This window comes from Psittacula echo (genome assembly GCF_963264785.1).
Source record: "Psittacula echo genome assembly, chromosome: 6".
NCBI classification, from domain to species: domain Eukaryota; kingdom Metazoa; phylum Chordata; class Aves; order Psittaciformes; family Psittacidae; genus Psittacula; species Psittacula echo.
The window spans coordinates 17,594,230-17,614,054 of NC_137743.1; the positions used below are offsets into that span (position 1 = coordinate 17,594,230).

The 19,825-nt window shown below is 39.6% G+C and overlaps 1 protein-coding gene across 7 annotated transcripts in view; it reads left to right on the forward strand.

Annotated features, from left to right (window-relative positions):
- The first annotated feature begins 504 nt into the window (after nucleotides 1–504).
- The window catches only part of BTAF1 (B-TFIID TATA-box binding protein associated factor 1), a 50,351-nt gene continuing 31,030 nt past the window's right edge, over nucleotides 505–19,825 (forward strand). For 4 of the 7 annotated variants that reach the window (XM_080620635.1, XM_080620637.1, XM_080620636.1 and 1 more), the window contains exons 1-8: nucleotides 505–842; nucleotides 9,080–9,203; nucleotides 10,183–10,297; nucleotides 10,797–10,943; nucleotides 15,191–15,354; nucleotides 15,626–15,762; nucleotides 16,407–16,518; nucleotides 17,759–17,827. In XM_080620635.1, the coding sequence (XP_080476761.1) occupies nucleotides 829–842; nucleotides 9,080–9,203; nucleotides 10,183–10,297; nucleotides 10,797–10,943; nucleotides 15,191–15,354; nucleotides 15,626–15,762; nucleotides 16,407–16,518; nucleotides 17,759–17,827 (882 nt within the window). In that variant the 5' untranslated portion in view covers nucleotides 505–828. Of the gene's footprint in view, nucleotides 843–9,079; nucleotides 9,204–10,182; nucleotides 10,298–10,796; nucleotides 10,944–12,533; nucleotides 12,660–12,861; nucleotides 13,544–13,588; nucleotides 14,594–15,190; nucleotides 15,355–15,625; nucleotides 15,763–16,406; nucleotides 16,519–17,758; nucleotides 17,828–19,825 lie in introns of those variants that run through there. The other 3 variants (XM_080620638.1, XM_080620640.1, XM_080620639.1) reach the window with 3 other exon arrangements.

Below are 19,825 nucleotides of genomic sequence, written 5' to 3' on the forward strand. Positions count from 1 at the left end.
GCCGGCGGCGTGGCGGATGCGTCCCCTCGCAGGAGGCGCGGCGCTGGGCGTACTGCACGCCGGGAGCTGTAGTCTCCTCGATCCAGGCGTGCGTGCTGCAGCACTGGGCGTAAACTGAGGCGCAGCGCACCTCTCCAAGTGGGGAGTGCCGCTTGAGTTCTCCGAGTTCTCCGTCCCCTCTCCCGCCATGCTGGTGGGGGAGAAGCACTACCACACTGCAGACTTTTAAGGAAAAGCGTATACTTTGCGTTCTGATGCCTCTCCTCTTCCCTTGGGATGAGGGACTGGAGCGCTCTCCTTTGACTGCCCCCCATCCTTGCAGATGGTACGCCCCACTGAAGGCTGGCGCGCCCCCTCAGCCGGCTCGGCAGGCTCCATGGCCGGTCCTGCTCAGTCCAGGCGCTGCGTGAGCCCGCCCTCTTTGCTCTTAGAAGCTCTCTCTCCATTGGCTGCGGGTGGACGCTGTTGCCAATCAGAAAGCCGCTATCATGGAGGAAGGGAATAAATACAAGATGGCTGCTCATATAAAGCCAGGCACTGGGCTTCGCCCTGGCGATGGGGGAATAGAGGGTTTAACTCGCGCTCTGAGGCTTGTGCACCGCTCCTGCCCGCGCCGCTGCTGCCCCGCTGGGGGAAGAGAGACTCTGACCGTTGCCGGCCACAGCTGCGCTCAGCCGCTCCCCGCGGGTCACCGGCGGGGCCGAGGCTGGGTGCGGCGCCCGAGAGGCCTGAGCTAGGCCCTGCGCCCTTCTTCCTGGGAGAGCGGCGCCGGCCCCCCCGCTCACTGTCCCGCCGCTCGCCTCCAGCGAGTCCTAGCTTCTGGCGGCCATGGCCGTCTCCAGGTCGGTAGGAGCCGGGGAGGGTGGGGGAAGGAGGGCCGGCAGCGGCAGCCCGGAGGCCCAGGCCTTCCGTGTGGCCCGGATTCGGGGGGGTGGGAGTGAAGAGGTTCTCCCTCTTCTCGTCTCGGGAGCCTTCCAAGGCCTCGCCGGGGCCTTCACGCTCCTAGGCGGCATGGGCCGCCTCGGTGAGATTTGGAGTGGCTGCGTGCTTCGGTGCCTGGCTTGCTTCCTGGCCTGGTCCTTCCCGGACCTGGCGCGCAAGGAAGCCCCCTCCCTTTCTCAGGCCGCAGGGGCTCTGTCTGGGGCGCCTCGGGCTCTCTGTTGAGCTCGACGCCTTCGTTTTGTTGGGCAGTGCTTCTTTCGGCTTAAGCTGCTAGGGAATAGGCGGTAATGATACCGAGTCTCAAGAACTGTTAAGAAACCGTTTCGCTTTTCAGAGCCCTTAGTTGTAAAGTAACCGAAATAAAATAGGCTTCCATGGAGAAAAGTGATTACTCTGTTCTGGCTCTGTCTCAAGATGTTGGGTAGTATCTGCTTACACACATGTGCGCTGGGGTGTGCCAGCGTTTTAAGTGTTCACAGATAGAGGTATGGCTTAATAGAGCTGTTTTATAAAAAATGCTGAGCACAAATTCCTGCCATCTCTTTTTTTGTGCGTGTCTGAAATGGGCACGTTAAGCTTTCTGACAGGATAGTTGAAAGGAAACAATGAATCCAAATTAACCTTGTGATAGATAAGCTTCAAGTCATGTGTTAATAGTATCTCTGTAGTTCGAAGTACTCTACCAAAAGTAAATTCTGTTTCTGAAGCTGTGTAGGAATAACTTTACAGTTATGTAAAGTAAAAAGTAAAGGTGTGCACACTTTTACTGGAAATCCATTGTTAATCAAAATTTATAGCAGCAATACACCTTTTAAGACTTCTAGTAGCAGGTGTTTTAGCTTTGTAGTTTCTACAGAGTGTCCTTCATCTTATTTTACTCTTTATTTTTTATCAGCTTGTTCTATATTAATTGGGTTTGGGTCTAGAAAAAAGTTGGCTCTGGTTTCTTTAAGGCTTTTTTGTTTGCTTGTTTGGGATTTTTTTCTTTTTTTTCCTTTATTCTTCCCCAAAGCTGTCCATAAGAATCTGGAAGTAGTAAGGATTGCTGTGACAAGACTACCATGTATGTTAAAATACTACTGTAAGCCACCATGTAAAATAGAGTAGCATTGTAATTACACTAGGTGTGGGGCAGTCTGCTTAAGTAATTGTGCTAACATACATGTGATATGGGGGCTAACTGGAATATCAAGATACAGCTTTCAGCTGTATGCTCAGGTGGTGTCTACTGTAAAGATTTGTTTCAGATTCAGTTACCAGTCTTTCTGTAAAGCCACATGGCCTTAGTGAAAAGCAGCAGTGCACTATGCAAAGATTCTGTAATGCCTGTTTGGTCTGGTGACCAGCAGGACAAAAACCTGTTTTGGGTAAGACCCAAGGTTCGGTGTAGAGCACTAAAAAAGTTGGTGTGTTAACCATGATAACATGACACATTGCTTTAGAGTACAGTTTTAAGATCAAAATGTATATAAGTTGAATACAAGGGATAGAACTTTAATAAAGATGTTGTAATACCTGTGAGTTTATAAAGAATGGTTCCAATTCCACATGTAAATTAGGTAAAAGAATTACACATTTTGGAGTGTTCTAACATCTTGGTTACTCCTGGCAAACTGTATTGTTTCTGTAATTGTAAGAAGTGATACTGTGTAAATGTGGCCTTACACATGTTTTTTAACAGACACAGCAAAACCAGCTCTTATCCCTTTGAAGTTACACAGCAACTGGACCAATGAACCTTTTGGCTGATGGACCATAGGAATGCTGATTATATAATGTCAGTGTTGCTTTTGTAAAATAAAAGTTATCTTCCCCTTTTGCTTCAGCATTGAATTTCCAAGGTCCTTTCCTTCAGACATACCACAGATAATTTTGTACGCTTACATACTACATATCTGTGTTTTTGTGGAGGGTGTAGTTGTTCCAGCTTCTGTGCCAGCTCCACTTAACTGTCGAGATCTGCACTTGTCCTTTAGGAAGTTAGTTACATTTTATGTTTTTGAAGGTCCAACGTAATACTTCATTGTTGTAGAATGATTCTTAACTATACAAGTGTGGAGAGCGTGGAAGAAGATGGTTCAAATTAAATCTTTCTCCAGGGACCATAGGCTTTGCTGAGTGCGTACTAAGCCTTGATATTAATAAAAAGCTTCATTAGGGTTAGTTCTGTATAGTAACCATCTTAAATAAAAGCCATTTATTGAGGGGTATTTCTGTATCTCAAAATAGTAAATTCAGGGGTTGCTTTCCCAGTAAAGTTTAGTTTCTGCTGTTTGACCAATTTAAAACCTTTCTTAAACCCCTATTCTGTTCAGGAAGATCTAACCAAATATAGGGAATGCTTTGAAATACCTCAAAATCGGATTGAGAATTTGAAGCTTTGCTGTTAATAAGGGCATCTTAAAAATAATTGTCATTGATCTATAATCTGTTGACAAAGCAGAGTCTATTTTATTCTGCATTATATGTATACATGTTTGTTTTAGCAGATTCTGCTTTTACATGTATCAGCCTGACTGAAGACCTGCTTTTATGTACCACTTCGGTGATGATACACTAGAAAACAGACCCAAAAGCAGAATAGTAGATACTTCATACCAAAAGATGTTGCAAAATAGTTGCTCTGTATATGCTCATCTCTATGGTAGTTCTATGCTGAAAAGGTTAGCTAATGAGCACCGTCCTCCAGAAGTATGTATAGGTGTGTGGGAAGGTTGGTGTTCTTTCTGCGAGTGCACAAGCTGATTTGGTAGGCTTTATCTCCTGTCTCTGATCTTGAAAGTATGAAGTAGTACAGTGTTTGCATAGCTAATTAAAAAAAAAAAAATAGAACTGAGAAGGAAAAAGGGAAGTGAAGAGTTTTGCTTCAGCTTCATTCCTACAAGGTATATGATCCAAGTGAATACAGTGGCTCACAAGTGATCTCTTGAGATGCTTTAGATGAAAAAGTTATACTGCCAAGAAAATGACAACACTCATGGATTACTCAGAGTGATTAAGTTTCAGTAGATAATAAAGTGTTGATTGTCCCTTTCAATATCTAATAAAACTTTTTGTCCAGTTTCTTTAATGTGGTCAGAGGCACCTCATGTATTGTTATACCACCAAGGCTGTTAATATCTTTCCTCTATTTTTGAGCACCTTCAAGTATGAAGGAGAATAAATCTTTTAAAATGTGATTAAATGCACAAAGCTGGTAAGATGCATTAAGAATAAATTATTTCAGTAATATTTCAATAGTTTATCTTGAAGTTCACCTTGGAAGACCTTAAAGACAACCTCTTCTGGGTATTTTCAAGACAGTTCCTTAAGGAAGTATAGGAGAGCATAACAACTGTCTGCTCTTGCAAGCTTTCTTGATTTGGTGCTTGTAATTTTAGTACTAGTTTCTAGAGTCCTCAGTGTTTTCATTTAATTGGATTTCTGTATAATTGGCAATATGTAGATAAGAACCTAGTTTTTAGTTTAAATAAGGTCAGAAGGTTGTGATAGTAAAGCTCCTGGGAAATAATTTGGCCTCATGTTCTTGGATTTTGACATGGAGGGCTGTGACTTCTCAAGAACAAATGGCTGCACTGGCTGGCATCATTACATTATAAAACATATAAAACATTTCAAGTTTATTACTGCATCATTGGGAAGTTGAGGTTCTTACCAAGATACCAGAATTATCCAAACATCTCTTTTATGGGCCCTGTGTACCTTTTGGAAATGTTCTTTTGGGGTTATCCCAAGCTTTCTGAAGAAAGAATTTAGCTTCTGACCTGTTGGAAGCTAGTGCTTCATGGCTGCTCTTGCATGAAAAACAGGAGTTAAACTGAGCAAGAAGTGTGTTTCAGTACTATTTAAAGGCATATGCCTGTATCATTAGAATAACTAGATGTTCTATAACCAGTGTGATTACAGCAGTTCTGACTCAAAAGAGGGGAAGAAAAGTGTAACTCTTCCCTGGTTGATGGAGATGAACTTGCAGACCAGGACAGTGGGCTGCCTGCCCTTTTGCTGTTTGTGGGACGGAGCACTGGCACAGTCATGGGGAGAGGGAGAGCCGAAGTAGTATGTGCAGTACTGCCCAAATGAGGTAGAGATGTAGAATTTCTCAGACACCTAACAGACTGAAATGAAATTTGAAAGTCAGGTTTGCATTTTGATGAGAAGCTTAACCTGATTCAGCAGCTAGAACCTGAATGCTCACCAAGGTGTTCCCCATATAACTTGTTAATACATTTCTTGTATTAGTATGTCTTTACAGCTATTTTAATTTTCTACTCTTTCTCACCGTTTTTGTAATGTGATTGGTTGTATGCTTTTGGGCTGCTGTGTTTGATGTAGATACACATGTAATAATTTACAAATAAAGCTTGTACTGCCTAATATATTATGTGATTATATGATATGAAATATGCTAAGTTTAGCATTCCGTTAGCTTCTGTGTGCAGCATACAATACTGTGAGCAGTGTGGTCATGGAGGTCTTATTTTACTCAAGATGTCCCTTCCACTGCTCTGTAGGAAACAAGATTATTTCTCTTGCCCACAGCCCCACCTTCATAACTACTTTGAAGTCTCCCACCTATGAGAAGTAAAATAATCCATTCTTTGTGTTTTATCACACTTTTTTTTTTTTGTTCTGAATTCTGTTCAGTGATTTTTCTCCTGCTTTTTGATTGTATGTTGGGAAGTTGTTTACTTGATTATTTTAATGATTTGTGTATGCTTTATTAGGGGTTTGATTTTTTTGAGCTGTGAAGCTGATCAAACTGGGATTTGACCAAATGATAAACCACCACTGAAGGACTATCAGGTCAAGAAGAAAAGCTGAGGCATCTCCTTTTGTACTTATGTTTAATTTCACCATGGTTGTCAACCCTTGTCAAGTCTAAATTTTGATTTATCAATGTTTTCTATATTTCCAGGCTATTTATGTACCTAGAAACCATGCCTGGAAGGAAGCTCCTGGGTGTTGAAATATGATTTATACTGTAAATACCAAAGAGTGTTCCCTTGCCTTCTAATGGGTGCTAGATAACAGTTTTCCAAAGCACTCTAGGCAGAGTTTGACATTAGAGTGTGTTGGGGACTATGCTACTGAGGGTTTTTTGACAATTGCACAATTCTCATGGGTTATAGGATATGCTGGGGTAATTGTGAGCTGTTCTGTACCAGTTGGCATTTACTGTCAGTGACTGCTCCCTGGCCACCTGAACATACTGGCGCACACACGGAGAGTCCAAACAAATCACTTCATTGGCAGCAGTGATCGGTTCATAGTCCCTTTCAAGCCTCAGCTCCCTGAAATCAATAAACTGGAAGCTTCTCCATCTGAAGTTCTGTGGGGACCCAATCCAGTCAGAATGCTTACAGTGAGATGATGAGGATCTTTATACAATTCAACTGTACACGTCTTCTTTTGGAAACATTTTGGAGATACTGATGACAACTTCTGTATCCTGACCTGGTAGTTAACTATCCAGGTACTAGCTTTCTAATGCCTCTATTAGAGCGCTTCACTCTGCCACACTGATTTGCACTTCAGTGTTAGGTTTGTGAACTGTGTGAGCCACACAGTGCTCTGCATGTAGCACTGTCTAGCATGAGAGGCAGAGAACCACATGCCATTAGAAAAGTCTTAGTTCTCTTTGGCTTTAATTACTAGTTTAGAGATTGTTAGTCTATTCTGAAAATGAAAACCTTGTCAGAACTTAAGAAATTTCTTTCCAAGCTGCGGGTCCTCAAAATTAATCTGTTTAGCATTTTGAGTATTCTTCATTTGTAATGAAGCTAAGAATCAAAACTTTAAATTAAAAAAGCGCTAGTGCTGCTTATCACTGGCAGCTTCGCAGTGGTACCCTTCCAACACTGAAACCTTCCTATAGTGATATGAGACACCAGATTTTTTTGTTCTATTTTGCATTTGTGTGTCAGTTAAGCATATTACAATTTAAAACCACAAATTACGAACCAAGCATACTGCAGGTTAAAGAAACCCAAAGGAAGTAAACAGCTGTATTTTGTAGGTAATACAGCCTCAAAAAGTTGTGTGTTTTAGGAGTGAAGATCTAGTGTTGTAATAAAGATTGTAATTAAACTAGAGGTTTTTTGAGGGTAGGCAGTCATAGTGGTTTCCTCCTGTTTCGAAACGTGAGGAATTCCAGGTGAGGAAGTGGTCTAAATTGCACTTTCTGCTTGAGTTTGGAGATGGGGAAAAAAACACACCACCCAACTTTGATAGTTGAAGGAGTGGGTGGTGCTAAATGGCAAATGAGTATGGAACATTGAAGTTTCACGGGGAGATGAAGAATGAAAGGGGTGAGAACAAGCAAGTTGGAGCAAGCTGTGGTTGCTCTGCAAGCTGGCGTATTTTGTACTGAATAATACTGAATGCTGCAAATCAGGCTGGGTTATTACTGTCAAGTGTACTAAAGAAAAAATGCTGGTAAGTAAGTATCTGGTATGTTCCTCCTGACTAGCCCACTCTCAGTGTTTTGGAAGAGTTGGATCTGTAAAGCTTTTGCTTTTCTTCTTGACTGTCTAATCACACAGAACAACTGGGGTAGATATGTTTAGATTTTCATCTTTATGTAACTCGAGAACAATTTACAAATTAGTAAATCACAGCAATTTGAAACTCCATTTTTATCTACAGGAATTGAAATGGGTTCACCTGTTTTAGTAGTAGGAAGAAAATTAGTTCAAAGCTGGCACTTACCAAAAGTGTGTCTAAGATAATAGAATAATTTAAAATACTGTCAGGTTGGAGTTTTTTAATCTAATGATAATATTTAGCCTAGTACCTTCCATTGTGAGAGCATTTGGGGTTTGAAACTGTATTTCTGACATTACTGCCTTGGCTGTGTAGCACTGTTGTTTCTAATGCATTGTAGCACATTACAAGATATTCTCAGGAGTAAGTGCAGCTTAAGTGTGTCAAAGCAAATAAAAAATCCAGTGTTGTTGGAAAGACTTATTTTTGGGTTTGGTTGCTTTGGTTTTTTTAATGATCGGAACTGATGTTTAAGACAATTTTGGTAAAATATAATTAGTAGCAGCACACTAACAATCAAAACATTTGTGCTTTCCTATATTTGCTCAAACCTAGGGTATGTGTTTATGAGGAAGGTTTGTTGTTCAGGGAAACTATCCCTATTTCATTAGCCTGTGATATAGGTGAGCCTCACTGCTGTGTAAATTCCAGCTTTGTATTGCAATATTTGGAGGAGTAGTTTTATGATTAAGGCTGGAAGGAATAATTCTGATTGTGAGTTTAGAATCTGTCCACATAGTACATTCAGTAATAACCTCATACTGCCCAATAACTAATAGATAAACTAGGCACCCTATGGAGAGAGTTCTGTCCCACTTAAGTGGGGGTAGTAATGAGCGTTTGTTTGTTACTGCCATCATTGATTTGATTAGGTAGGCTCTATTTTTACATGCTTTTTATATGATGAAGAGTAGTTAGCTATTTCTCATTTAATGCTTCTGAAAATACGTGATTAAGATCTCTTTCACCGAATACAGAGTTACTGTGAAAAAAGATCTGCTGGTTAAATTCCTGTATTTCCTGGAAAGGCCAGAGGTGTTGGATTCTCTCAAAGCTCTAAATACAACAGCAGGTTTGGTCTTTTATATTTCAGGTAGTTAGGGAGAAAATATGTGAAAAGTAAAAATTTGTGGTATAATGGAAAAGCAGAGTTTGATATTATAAATGACTAAGTCTTCAAAAGAAATTATAGTGCACAACATGAGCAGTTGAGCCTTTTGCTTTCTCTGTCAGTCAGAATTTGATGAAGATCATTTGCAGCTTAACAGTATTTAAGATGGAAAATGTTCTATCACAGAGCAAAGAAGGGAACAAGTTAAATTTTCCTTGTAACTGCAGATTTTTAAAAACTAATGTTTCTGACAGTTTCTATAATTTTTTTTTTTTTTTGCTTACCAAATTAAATATTCTTTTAGAACAGCTATGCTTACTATTAGAAAGAAGTAAGTTTGCCACCCTGTCAGTTGACAGTGTTCATGCCAACATTTCTTCTGTTTGCATGAGATAAACTGAAAAATGTGGGGGAATATTAATAGAAATGGGCAGCTGAACTATGAATAGCATAACATTTTGGGGTTTTGTCAATCATATTTAGGCTTGATCGTCTCTTCATTTTACTGGACACCGGTACAACACCAGTAACAAGAAAAGCAGCTGCACAGCAACTTGGGGAAGTAGTGAAACTGCATCCTCATGAACTGAATAATCTCTTATCTAAGGTAAGCATCTCTTTTGTTTAATTTTTCTAGTACTTTAATGGTGAGAATAAAACTAGTTTAAAGGTGTGTGGGTTCTGTGGGAAGGAGAAAAAGCATAGTAATTGAAGAAAATTAAGAGAGTAATTCTGTTAAACTTGCTGTTTGATTAGCCTCCAAAATAGTTACGTAAGTGAGGTTTCTGTTATTAAGTGTTTGCTGTAAGTTCAGATTTTCTTCTATAAAGAGAAACTTTACTGCCTTATAAAAATTCCTGATTCTGCCTTTAAAGATTGTTATTTGTGTGAAACAGCATTAAAAATATAGGAGGCTGCATATCTTTAAAAGGGCTGGAAAATGGAAAGAGATTTCCATTAGACTGAGACTTCAATCTGGCCAAGTCTAGTAAAAACAAAAATAGCCTGTGGCTGACAGCTGGAGATGGGTGAGTGACCTTAATTCTACTCTTATTGAACAGATGCCCTCACCACAATTGATGGTGCCAACAGAGTCACCAAGAAATCATGAATAGAAAACCACTTTCAGAGAAAGAAAGGGTTTTTCTGGATTTGAGCTAGTGCTGAATTAGTTTAGAAGAGCATATATTGCTTCAAGTGACCCATGTTGTCCCTCTTCTTGGGTTAAATGACTTCAGAGTTTTAAGGTCTATTAAATCTCTTTTTGAACACTTCCTTTTAGAAAGAAACAAAGAAAAAAAAAAGTCTTGTTCAGTAACTGGAGGAAATCAAAGTCAAGTTTGACTGAGGAGAAGAAGTATATCTTATAAATTCTTAATGTCTGGCTATGGCAAGATTTCTCCTAAGCAGTGAGCAATAGAGAAGGCTGCTTGCATTTCTTTGGCTTTATTCCTTGTACTTTTTTGTTGTTGTTTTGAGTGTTGTCTTAATCCATAGCATAAAAAGTGAGTGTATTTTAATAGAGCATAATAGCTGGTGGATTTTGTGAGAGTATATTTTAAACATTTATTAATCTCTCCTTAAAGGTGTTAGTGTATTTAAGAAGTACGAATTGGGATACCCGTATTGCAGCTGGCCAGGCTGTTGAAGCAATAGTGAAAAATGTACCTGAGTGGAATCCAACACCAAGATCAAAACAAGGTATTTCTTAAAGGAATTATATACCATTCATTGTTCATCTGATATGAAGCTTTTTAAGGCAGCTCTGTCATTCGGTTTCTTTATGAGCATAGACTTTTTTTATATGCATGGACTGTAGTAAACCTCTTTAGCTTTAGAAGTTCGTACTCAGTTACAATGATATGCCTGACCATTGTGGCATTGTGAGCCATATGCAGTTCAAACTGCAGGTTCGCCATATGTACAGAGAAGGCCTAGTGGTGTGTTAATGTACAGGACTTAGAAAAGCTAGATTTATCAAGGAAAAAAATTCTACTCAGTTAAGTGCATTAAGTGAGCTTTTTCAGTCTGTGTTTGTGAAACGAAGCCTTTGAACTTCATGAATCAAAATGCTCTATGTCCGATTCCTTTAGAGGAGAGAAATTACTTCTTCCTCTTTCTCTCACTTAATCTTCTGCCAGAACTTTGTACAAAAATTTCTGCAGGTTGTCCTTAATATTGTTTTCAATGTCCTATCTAGAACCAGGCTCAGAAAGTCCCATGGAAGATTCACCTTCAACGGATCGGTTGCGTTTTGACAGATTTGATATATGTCGGTTGTTAAAACATGGTGCATCTCTTCTTGGATCTGCTGGTGCAGAATTTGAAGTCCAAGATGATAAATCAGGTACATCTTTATATTTTACTTGCAGACAAGACTGATTTGAAAAAGTTTGTTGTGGCAGTACTATGAGTTTAGTTATCCATAGTTTCTCAGAATGCTAGGAAATAACAGAAGAGAGTACTCTCCAGCATGACTGATTTGTATCATCTTAAGTTAAACAGCAATTTTGGGGGATGGGTGTTATCATAGAATCATAGAATAGTTAGGGTTGGAAATGGACCTTAAGATCATCTAGTTCCAACCCCCCTGCCATGGGCAGGAACACCTCACACTAAACCATGTCACCCAATGCCTCATCCAACCTGGCCTTGAACACCGCCAAGGATGGAGCACTCACAGCCTCCCTGGGCAACCCATTCCAGTGCCTCACCACCCTCACAGTAAAGAATTTCTCCGCTATATCCAATCTAAACTTTCCCTGTTTAAGTTTTAACCCGTTACCCCTTGTCCTGTCACTACAGTCCCTGATGAATAGTCCATCCCCATCATCCTTGTAGGCCCCCTTCAGATACTGGAAGGCTGCTATGAGGTCTCCACGCAGCCTTCTCTTCTCCAGGCTGAACAGCCCCAACTTTCTCAGCGTGTCTTCATACGAGAAGTGCTCCAGTCCCCTCATCATCCTCGTGGCCCTCCTCTGGACTTGTTCCAACAGTTCCATCTGTTCCACCAAAACTGCACACAATACTCCAAGTGAGGTCTCACGAGAGCAGAGTAGAGGGGCAGGATCACCTCCTTCGACCTCCTGGTCACGCTCCTCTTGATGCAGCCCAGGATACGGTTGGCTTTCTGGGCTGCAAATGCACACTGCCAGCTCATGTTAAGTTTCTCATCGACCAACAACCCCAAGTCCTCTGCAGGGCTGCTCTGAATCTCTTCTCTGCCCAACCTATAGCTGTGCCTGGGATTGCTCCGACCCAGGTGTAGGACCTTGCACTTGGCATGGTTAAACTTCATGAGGTTGGCATCAGCCCACCTCACAAGCGTATCGAGGTCCCTCTGGATGGCATCCCTTCCCTCCGGCGTACCAACTGAACCACACAGCTTGGTGTCATCGGCAAACTTGCTGAGGGCGCACTCCATCCCACTGTCCGTGTCACTGACAAAGATGTTGAACAAGACCGGTCCCAACACTGATCCCTGAGGGACACCACTCATTACCGGTCTCCAGCCGGACATCGAGCCATTGACAACTCTTTGCGTGCGGCCATCCAGCCAGTTCTTTATCCACTGAGTGGTCCACCCATCAAATTGATGTTTCTCCAATTTAGAGACAAGGATGTCATTTGGGACTGTGTCGAACGCTTTGCACAAGTCCAGGTAGATGACGTCAACTGCTATGCCCCTGTCCATCAGTTTTGTAGCCCCACAATAGAAGGCCACCAAATTGGTCAGACAGGATTTCCCCTTAGTGAAGCCATGCTGGCTGTCATCAAGCACCTCCTTGTTTTTCATATGCCTTAGCATGCCTTCCAGGAGAATCTGCTCCAAGGTTTTGCCAGGCAGAGAGGTGAGACTGACTGGTCTGTAATTCCCCGGGTCATCCATTTTCCCCTTCTTGAAAATGGGGGTTCTATTTCCCTTTTTCCAGGTGTCGGGAACTTCACCTGACTGCCATGATTTTTCAAATATGATGGACAGTGGCTTAGCAACTTCATTTGCCAGCTCCTTCAGGACCTGCGGATGGATTTCATCATGTTCCATGGACTTGTGCATGTTCAGGTTTTTAAGACGGTCTCGAACCAGATCCTCTCCTACAGTGGGCTTAGGGTCTTCATTCTCACAGTCCCTGCGTTCGCCTTCGAAGACTTGGGTGGTGCAGTCAGAGCCTTTGCCAGTGAAGACCGAGGCAAAGAACCTCAGCCTTCTCTTGTTTGTTCATGTGTTCTCTCATTAATTAGTATGTGTAGAGTGGGAAGAGGAGAGTGTAAACCCAAGAGAGGGAGCAGAAAAAGCAGTATTAAGGACTCCTGTAGGACTTCTGTAGAACTTCTGTAGACTTTTAAGAGATGCAGGAACTATCACCACTTACTCTTCATTAAAACAGCATTTCCATATACAGTAGTATGAAACCTTCAGAGTATAGAAAGATTGAATGAGAAATACTATGATAAAACTGTCAGAGTTGGAAGGTCAAATATCAGTGCCTGTTTGATGTCTTCAGTTTCAAGTGATTTGTCTGAAATATTTCTGCAACTTTTAGCTTAGTGTTGGTTTATATCATTGTAATAGCATTTTAATCTAAGGGGTTTTTTTGCTATTACTGTACTTCTTAGCTCTAATTCCAGTCCATCATCCAGTTTCTGCACCAAATGAAATTATGCTATAGATAAGAATCATCTCTGACTGCATAGCCGCCCTGATTTACTTGTTCCCTGTGTGTGATGCGTTCTGTCCAGTGTACACAGATCACTAGCTCAGTGAGGAACAGAACCTATGGCTGCTGACTCTTAAGCAGTATCCTGTCTGTTAATCCTGGCTGCTGTTTTATTGCTTGCCATATTTTATGCTAAGGTGGTGTACAAGTTTCATCTCTTCTAATGAAACTCTCTCTGTCATCTAACCCTGCCTGGTTGCTTCCCCCAGTGAGTCCAGCAGAAGAAAATGTAAGCTTCCAGCTCAGGTTATCTGTTCAGAAATCAAGTAGATGGACTAGGACACTTTAGCTCATAGAAGTCTGACATTTATCCCAGTGTCATACGATTGCACATAAATAATTTTATGAATTAAAATAAATGAAAAAATATAATACAGAAAACTAAGGAAATGAAACAAAAATTAGATTCAGTTGCTGCATTTTGGAAGTAGGTGATCTTTAAGGTCCCTTCCAACCTTAACCATTCAATGATCTTTTTTTAACTGGTGGGAAAATGTATATTCTCTTCATTTTGTAGCAGCTTTCCTTTTCAAGTAAGTAGCCAACATAATTGCACATAAAGCAAGTTAAATAACCTTTAGAGTTAGTAGTCTTTGACACTTTTTCCTAAGATGAACTTGTGAAGGATAAAATATTTTTTTAGAGAGTGGAAGTTGTTTGTATTTCCCTGCTTGCCAGTTAAATGTTATTAAAAAAAAACAAACCAAAGCTAAAAAAACCCCAAAACAACTTATTGGTGTAGATATAATTAAGTACTAATTACTGCTCCACCTGGTGTGTACCCCAAAACTCTGCCAGTATTGTTCACCTGCTTGCAAGTTTATGTGTACATATTTGCCCCGAGCCTCCCCTTCCTCCCCCCAAAATCTCTTGACTGGCTTCTGTACCACACGTGTAAAAAGAGAGTAAAGTCTGAGAGCCCTACAAGCCATGAGTTTTGGTTTACTTGAAGGGTTTATTCTACTCAGGCACTTAAAATATTTTTTTATGTAAATGTAAGTGCTCCTTAGTCTAGGTGTTCAGTAATGACAGTGTTGAAGCTTCACAGCATTCTTGAGGTAGCTTCTATTAACTTCCTAAATGAGCCTTGCTTGACACAGGAAGATTGAGGACAGGATTGTAAATAGGCTCCAGCATCCTAGGAAAATCATGCTTATGCTTCAGTCTACATTGCAACCAGGAGTTAGTGTGAGTAGAAGGAAAGGAGACACCTGGGTCTGGTCCATTTTATGAGGAAGAACATCCTAAGAAAACAAGTTCCGACTCATCTTAATACAGGGTATTGGACTGAATATTATTTGAGGGTTTTATTGGTGGTTGTTATTTAAATCTATGTTTCCCAACAGAAGATAAAGGTTAGGAGGAAAAGAAACCTTAAAAAAAAACCAAACACCCAACCAAACCAAGCACCCCCCCCAAAAAAAACACCCCAGAAACTGCCAAAATCAGCTGATCCACAGTGATACATGTGCTCAGTAAAAAAGTGCTAGCTCTTGAATCAGTTTCTGGACTTAGGTTTTTAGTGTGTTCATTACTTTCACAATACACTTTCTTAAAAATGCAGGGAAAACTGAAGTTTTTTACTTCTGTCGAACAAGCGTTATTTAATGAACTGCAGGGGAGCTATTGCTTAAAAAATGACCACTGTTTAAGTACTAGTGTAGCTATAGCAGCAGAAAAGATCTTCCTAGAAGACAGCATGATTCAATTTAAGAGATTGTAGATGTATTAGCCAAGTACAGTGTAATTCTATAACCTTGGGCTTTATGTTACTTCATTGAGCAAATCTTCAATAATACATCTGGTTGGAAATATGACACATCTTCCTTTTTAAAAAACACTATGGGTTTTTTTTGTTTTGTTTTGGTTTTTTTAGGTGAAATTGATCCTAAAGAGAGGATAGCAAGACAGAGGAAACTGTTACAAAAGAAACTTGGCTTAGATATGGGTGCTGCAATTGGAATGAATACTGAAGACCTGTTCAACGATGAAGATCTGGACTACTCTCCTTCTTCAGTTTCACTAGTAAACAAACAACCTGTAGGTAAAACCTCTGGCTGCAAGGAATAATACAATGGGTTTGCTTTATTTGTGCTTCTGCGGTTATAATCTTTATATTTGAAGTATGACGGTCAACATCTGGTATGGTTTGCTTTGGTTTTCTGAATTCTTACACCCCATGGTTGCGTGTTAGTATTATTTGATGTCAAACTGTTACTCCTGAGTGTCAAGTGGAGGTTGAGAGCAGTGTGGGTTTGAGAATTTTTAAGGACCTTCATTGTAAGATAGTTGACAATGAGTTTTCTTTCAGACTCTTCAGGCTGCCGAGTTAATTGACTCAGAATTTCGAGCTGGTATGAGCAGTAGACAAAAGAATAAAGCCAAAAGAATGGCTAAGCTATTTGCAAAGCAAAGATCCAGAGATGCAGTGGAAGCTAATGAGAAGAGGTATAATAACGAATTGGTTTGCTTTTATTTCTGTTAAATCACAATTCAAGCTTATCTGTTGAAAAACTTCTTACAGTCTTTGTATCTTAATCTTTTACATGCTAACTGTGCTGATGGTAAAAAGCTGTACTTTTTCCGCAGTGGAGCTTTGTTAAGGACCTGGCTTCAGAGAGATCTTGAAATGGGTTGCTACTATTAGTTTGTGATTTCCCCCTGTTGTTAAATAGGGCTTGAGAATAATGCATGAAAAGAAGGGACTTAAGAAGATAATAACTAAAAATTAAATACAACATTCTGATGTATGCTGTGTTTCTCACTGTAGTTTATAGTGATGTTTTACCTACTGTGTTTATAACAAGCAGTAAACAAAATTCTTTCCTTGATTTTACTACGACTTTCTATGTTTCTTGGAAAAGGCTGAGAATAATTGCCAATCTTGGACAGCATTCTGCTGTCTCCTACCAGTAGATTTTATATTTTTTTTTTTTACATGTAGACTTATCTACTTTATGTATTTCAGTGTTAAACCTCTTGGGTGTGTATTCTTGCCACACTCTATTGTATTTGAACACTTCAGCTGTAGAAGTAATTACTTCCCCATAAGCATACTTTCCCTTCCTAAAGTTATACTTGTTCCTTCTTAGCAATGATAGCACTGATGGGGAACCAGAAGAAAAGAGAAGAAAAGTTGCAAATGTTGTCATTAACCAGCCTCCCACAGACTCAAAAGCATTGGTAGAAAATGCTCCAGAAGAGGTATGATGTGTTGTTCTGCTGTTTGCAGGAATGATCAAGCAGTTTATCAGTGATGGAAATGGAAACTTATTTGTGCTCCCAAATTCTTTAGTCATTTTTACATTAATAGAAATGGAATAAAGAATGCTGTTGCCAGCTTTCATGTAATGAAACAAATAAGCTTCAAACTGTGTATAGTATTCATATTTAATCCATTGGTGGCAGTTTGTGACACAAATGAACCTAAGCAGATGGATTACAGGTGTCAGACCTGGGTATTAAGCTGTAAAACTGCACTAAACGCTTAGACGATGGGATTACACTGAGCCATAAATAATTTGATCTAAATATTCATGTACACTTTAAATAATCTTTGCCTTACTTTAATTTTGCTTAAGTTAGAATTAAGTTCTATCTTTAGTAGTTGAAGATTTAAATAATTACCTTAGTCTTAGAAAATCTTGCATTTGTTTCAATAGGCTGAAAAACTGAAAAATTGAGAAGTGCTAAACCAGAGTGCAAATGGTACATGGAAGCTTATTTATCTTGTTCAATCTGTATGCTACAAAAATAAGGGCTTTTTCCAATAATTAAAATTCTTAGTAGTTAAATTTTCATTTGATAAACGATGACTGGAAAATGAATTTGAGAGAGGAATGATAACTGCAGGCTGAATAGCTGATGGTTGCTACCCCTTCAAATGCTGTGAGTGTGTGAACTTACTCATGTTAGTATCATAATTTCCTTTCCACGGCCATACAGTTCCCTTGTAGGAATTTTTGAAATAGTGGATATGCTTTTGGTTTTCAAAAATGTGGAATGTGTTTTGAGAGAGGGTGTTTATTACTGCGTTAGTTGACACAATTTGATTATGTAGTGTAATTTCAAACTGAGACCTGGCCATTATATTCTTTATAGGCAAAGTTCTTAAACTTACAGAATCACAGGGGAGCATAAGAAACTTTGCTTAATATTCTGTCTTAGCATGGTTCCTAAAAGGAGACTGGATTCAGAACATAAAAATTAATTACGATAGAGAAGAGGTTTTACACTACTAACAGACAAACTTCATAAGCTTTTTAAAAGATCCATTGCCAATCAGCAAAGCTTCTGAAGTGTGGAAGAGAGTTGTTAGGTTTTGGGGGAAAATACTTAATCTGTTGGAAGTCTTTGTCACCTTCACATATCTAGTGTCATACAATATAAGAAGTGCTTGCCTGGTGCCTTTCTCTTTTAATCTTATTTTTTTTATGATTTTTAGCCAAATGAATGGCCTCTGGAAAGCTTCTGTGAAGAAGTGTGCAATGATCTCTTTAACCCTTCTTGGGAGGTAAGATGTATGTGCAGTATCTACGGTGTAACTGTAGATTAAAAAAAAGGCTGCAGCAGAAGCACAAAAATTGTACGTGTAGGACTTCAGAGCATTTTGTTAGATACCAAAAATTACATCAATAAATACACATTACATAGCTGAGAGACAAGTCTGCTTTTAGAGAATTTACAGAGTTTTTAAAGACTCATTTAAAGTATAAATGAAAACAGATGTGTAATGTAGACTCGAATGGACAGTGGGAGATATGGAAAAGCAGTGATTATAAAGTGAGAATTCTGGAAGTATTGAAGTTCAAGCAAAATAAAAGGACATGAATCTGTGGTCATCAGATTAAGCAATTAAAAGAGGTTTAGATTCATCAATAGTTTGAGGAATATTGTACAAGTGTTGCTGATGACAGCGACATGTTCGTCTAATGCTAAGCGAGTAGAAACGGTAGGGGAATCATTCCTTTTGTAGCAGAGGGCAGGCTACAAATCATTAGTTGTTCTCTTCATTTATAAAAGAACTTTTGATTTTTTTTTTTCTAATGATAGTAAATACCAACGGCAAAAACTTATGTATTTGGTTGCCTAGAAAACTGATTTTCAAGATTCAAAACCTGTTCTGCTCAGCCTTCTATTCAGTCCTTATACTATTTTCCACAAACCTTGATACCCGTTCCAAGCAAAAATAGGAGGTAGCTGCCACTAGCTTCTCTTCCTTGAGCAGAAGATAGAAATAACAGTTGTCAACTAACTTCAATTTTTAAATTAAAAAGTTGATCTTTTGAATGACCAAATGTTAGCACTAACTGTAACATACTTTGGTATATCTGTAGCAGAGTTTCAGTGATGGGCTCTGCCCACGTGGACATGAAACTTGGAAACACAGAGGTAGGTCGTATGCAGCCAGCCCAGTTATTTTGGGCACAGAAAAAGGATAATTGTATTTGTTTGGCACATCTCCTGCATCTGAGCTAATAATCCTCCCCTTATTTGAAATCTGGCTGTTTGCAGTTGAAGCCAAAGTCCACTTGTCTTCTGGAATGTAGATATATTTGCACAGCTTTCTTAGTAAATTTGATGTAGAGTGAACTCATCTTAATTAAGGAAGTAGTTCAATCTAGAATCATTATTATGGTATGTTCTGGATGGAAACCAGGTTAAACTACCTCAAAATACATGTTTATAAAATTGCCCTCTGGCATCTTCTTGCAATGTCTTGAGGCAGTCTGAATGACTAATTCACATTGCTTGCCTCGCTTATAGGCAGATGAAGTCAAGAAAGATGAATCCTACTACTGGTATTTCCGTCATTTGTCTTGCTGTTGTTTTGTGTTTGCAGAAGCTGAGAAGTTAAATAATGAACTGTTCCTCTTTTGGCTTGTAAAATCTAGCTCATAAGCAGTCTTGGACCAAATAAACAAATGATTGGTGTATTATGAGCAATTAAGACCTAAGACTAGGCTTTGTGACTGTTTTTACTGGCTTACAGCTTTTACTAACAGCCACTGAGCAGTACATGTAGGATGTATAGGCTCACATTTTATCTAAAATACTCTAAGGAAGGACCTACCAACTACTTAGTTCTGGTTGTTATTATCATGAAATGACATACAATAATTTTCTGCTAGCAACAAGCATGTATGTGAAGTGTCCTTAAAAAAGAAAAGAAGAGTAAGTTCTGCTATAACCTATGTAAAGGCCTCTCATTGAAAACCCAGTCCAGAATTCTGCTTTTGCAACTTCTGTAACTATTGAGTGAGCTTTTCTTGATGAGCCAATTACTAGTGCAGGTGTGTATCAAAAGTACCAGCAATGGGTGCCTCTGTAGCACAGACCTTCTGGTCTCCTGCCATTTCTAAAACTTCTTAGTGTGTTCAACTGTCCATGTGTGGTGGGAACACAAAAGTGGCTATAATTTGCCTTCTCGTATCACTTGTTCACTTCTAATATTTAGGCAAACAAGGAAGGTTTGTAAGCTGTGCAGGATAGTGATTCTCAGAAGTTTGTT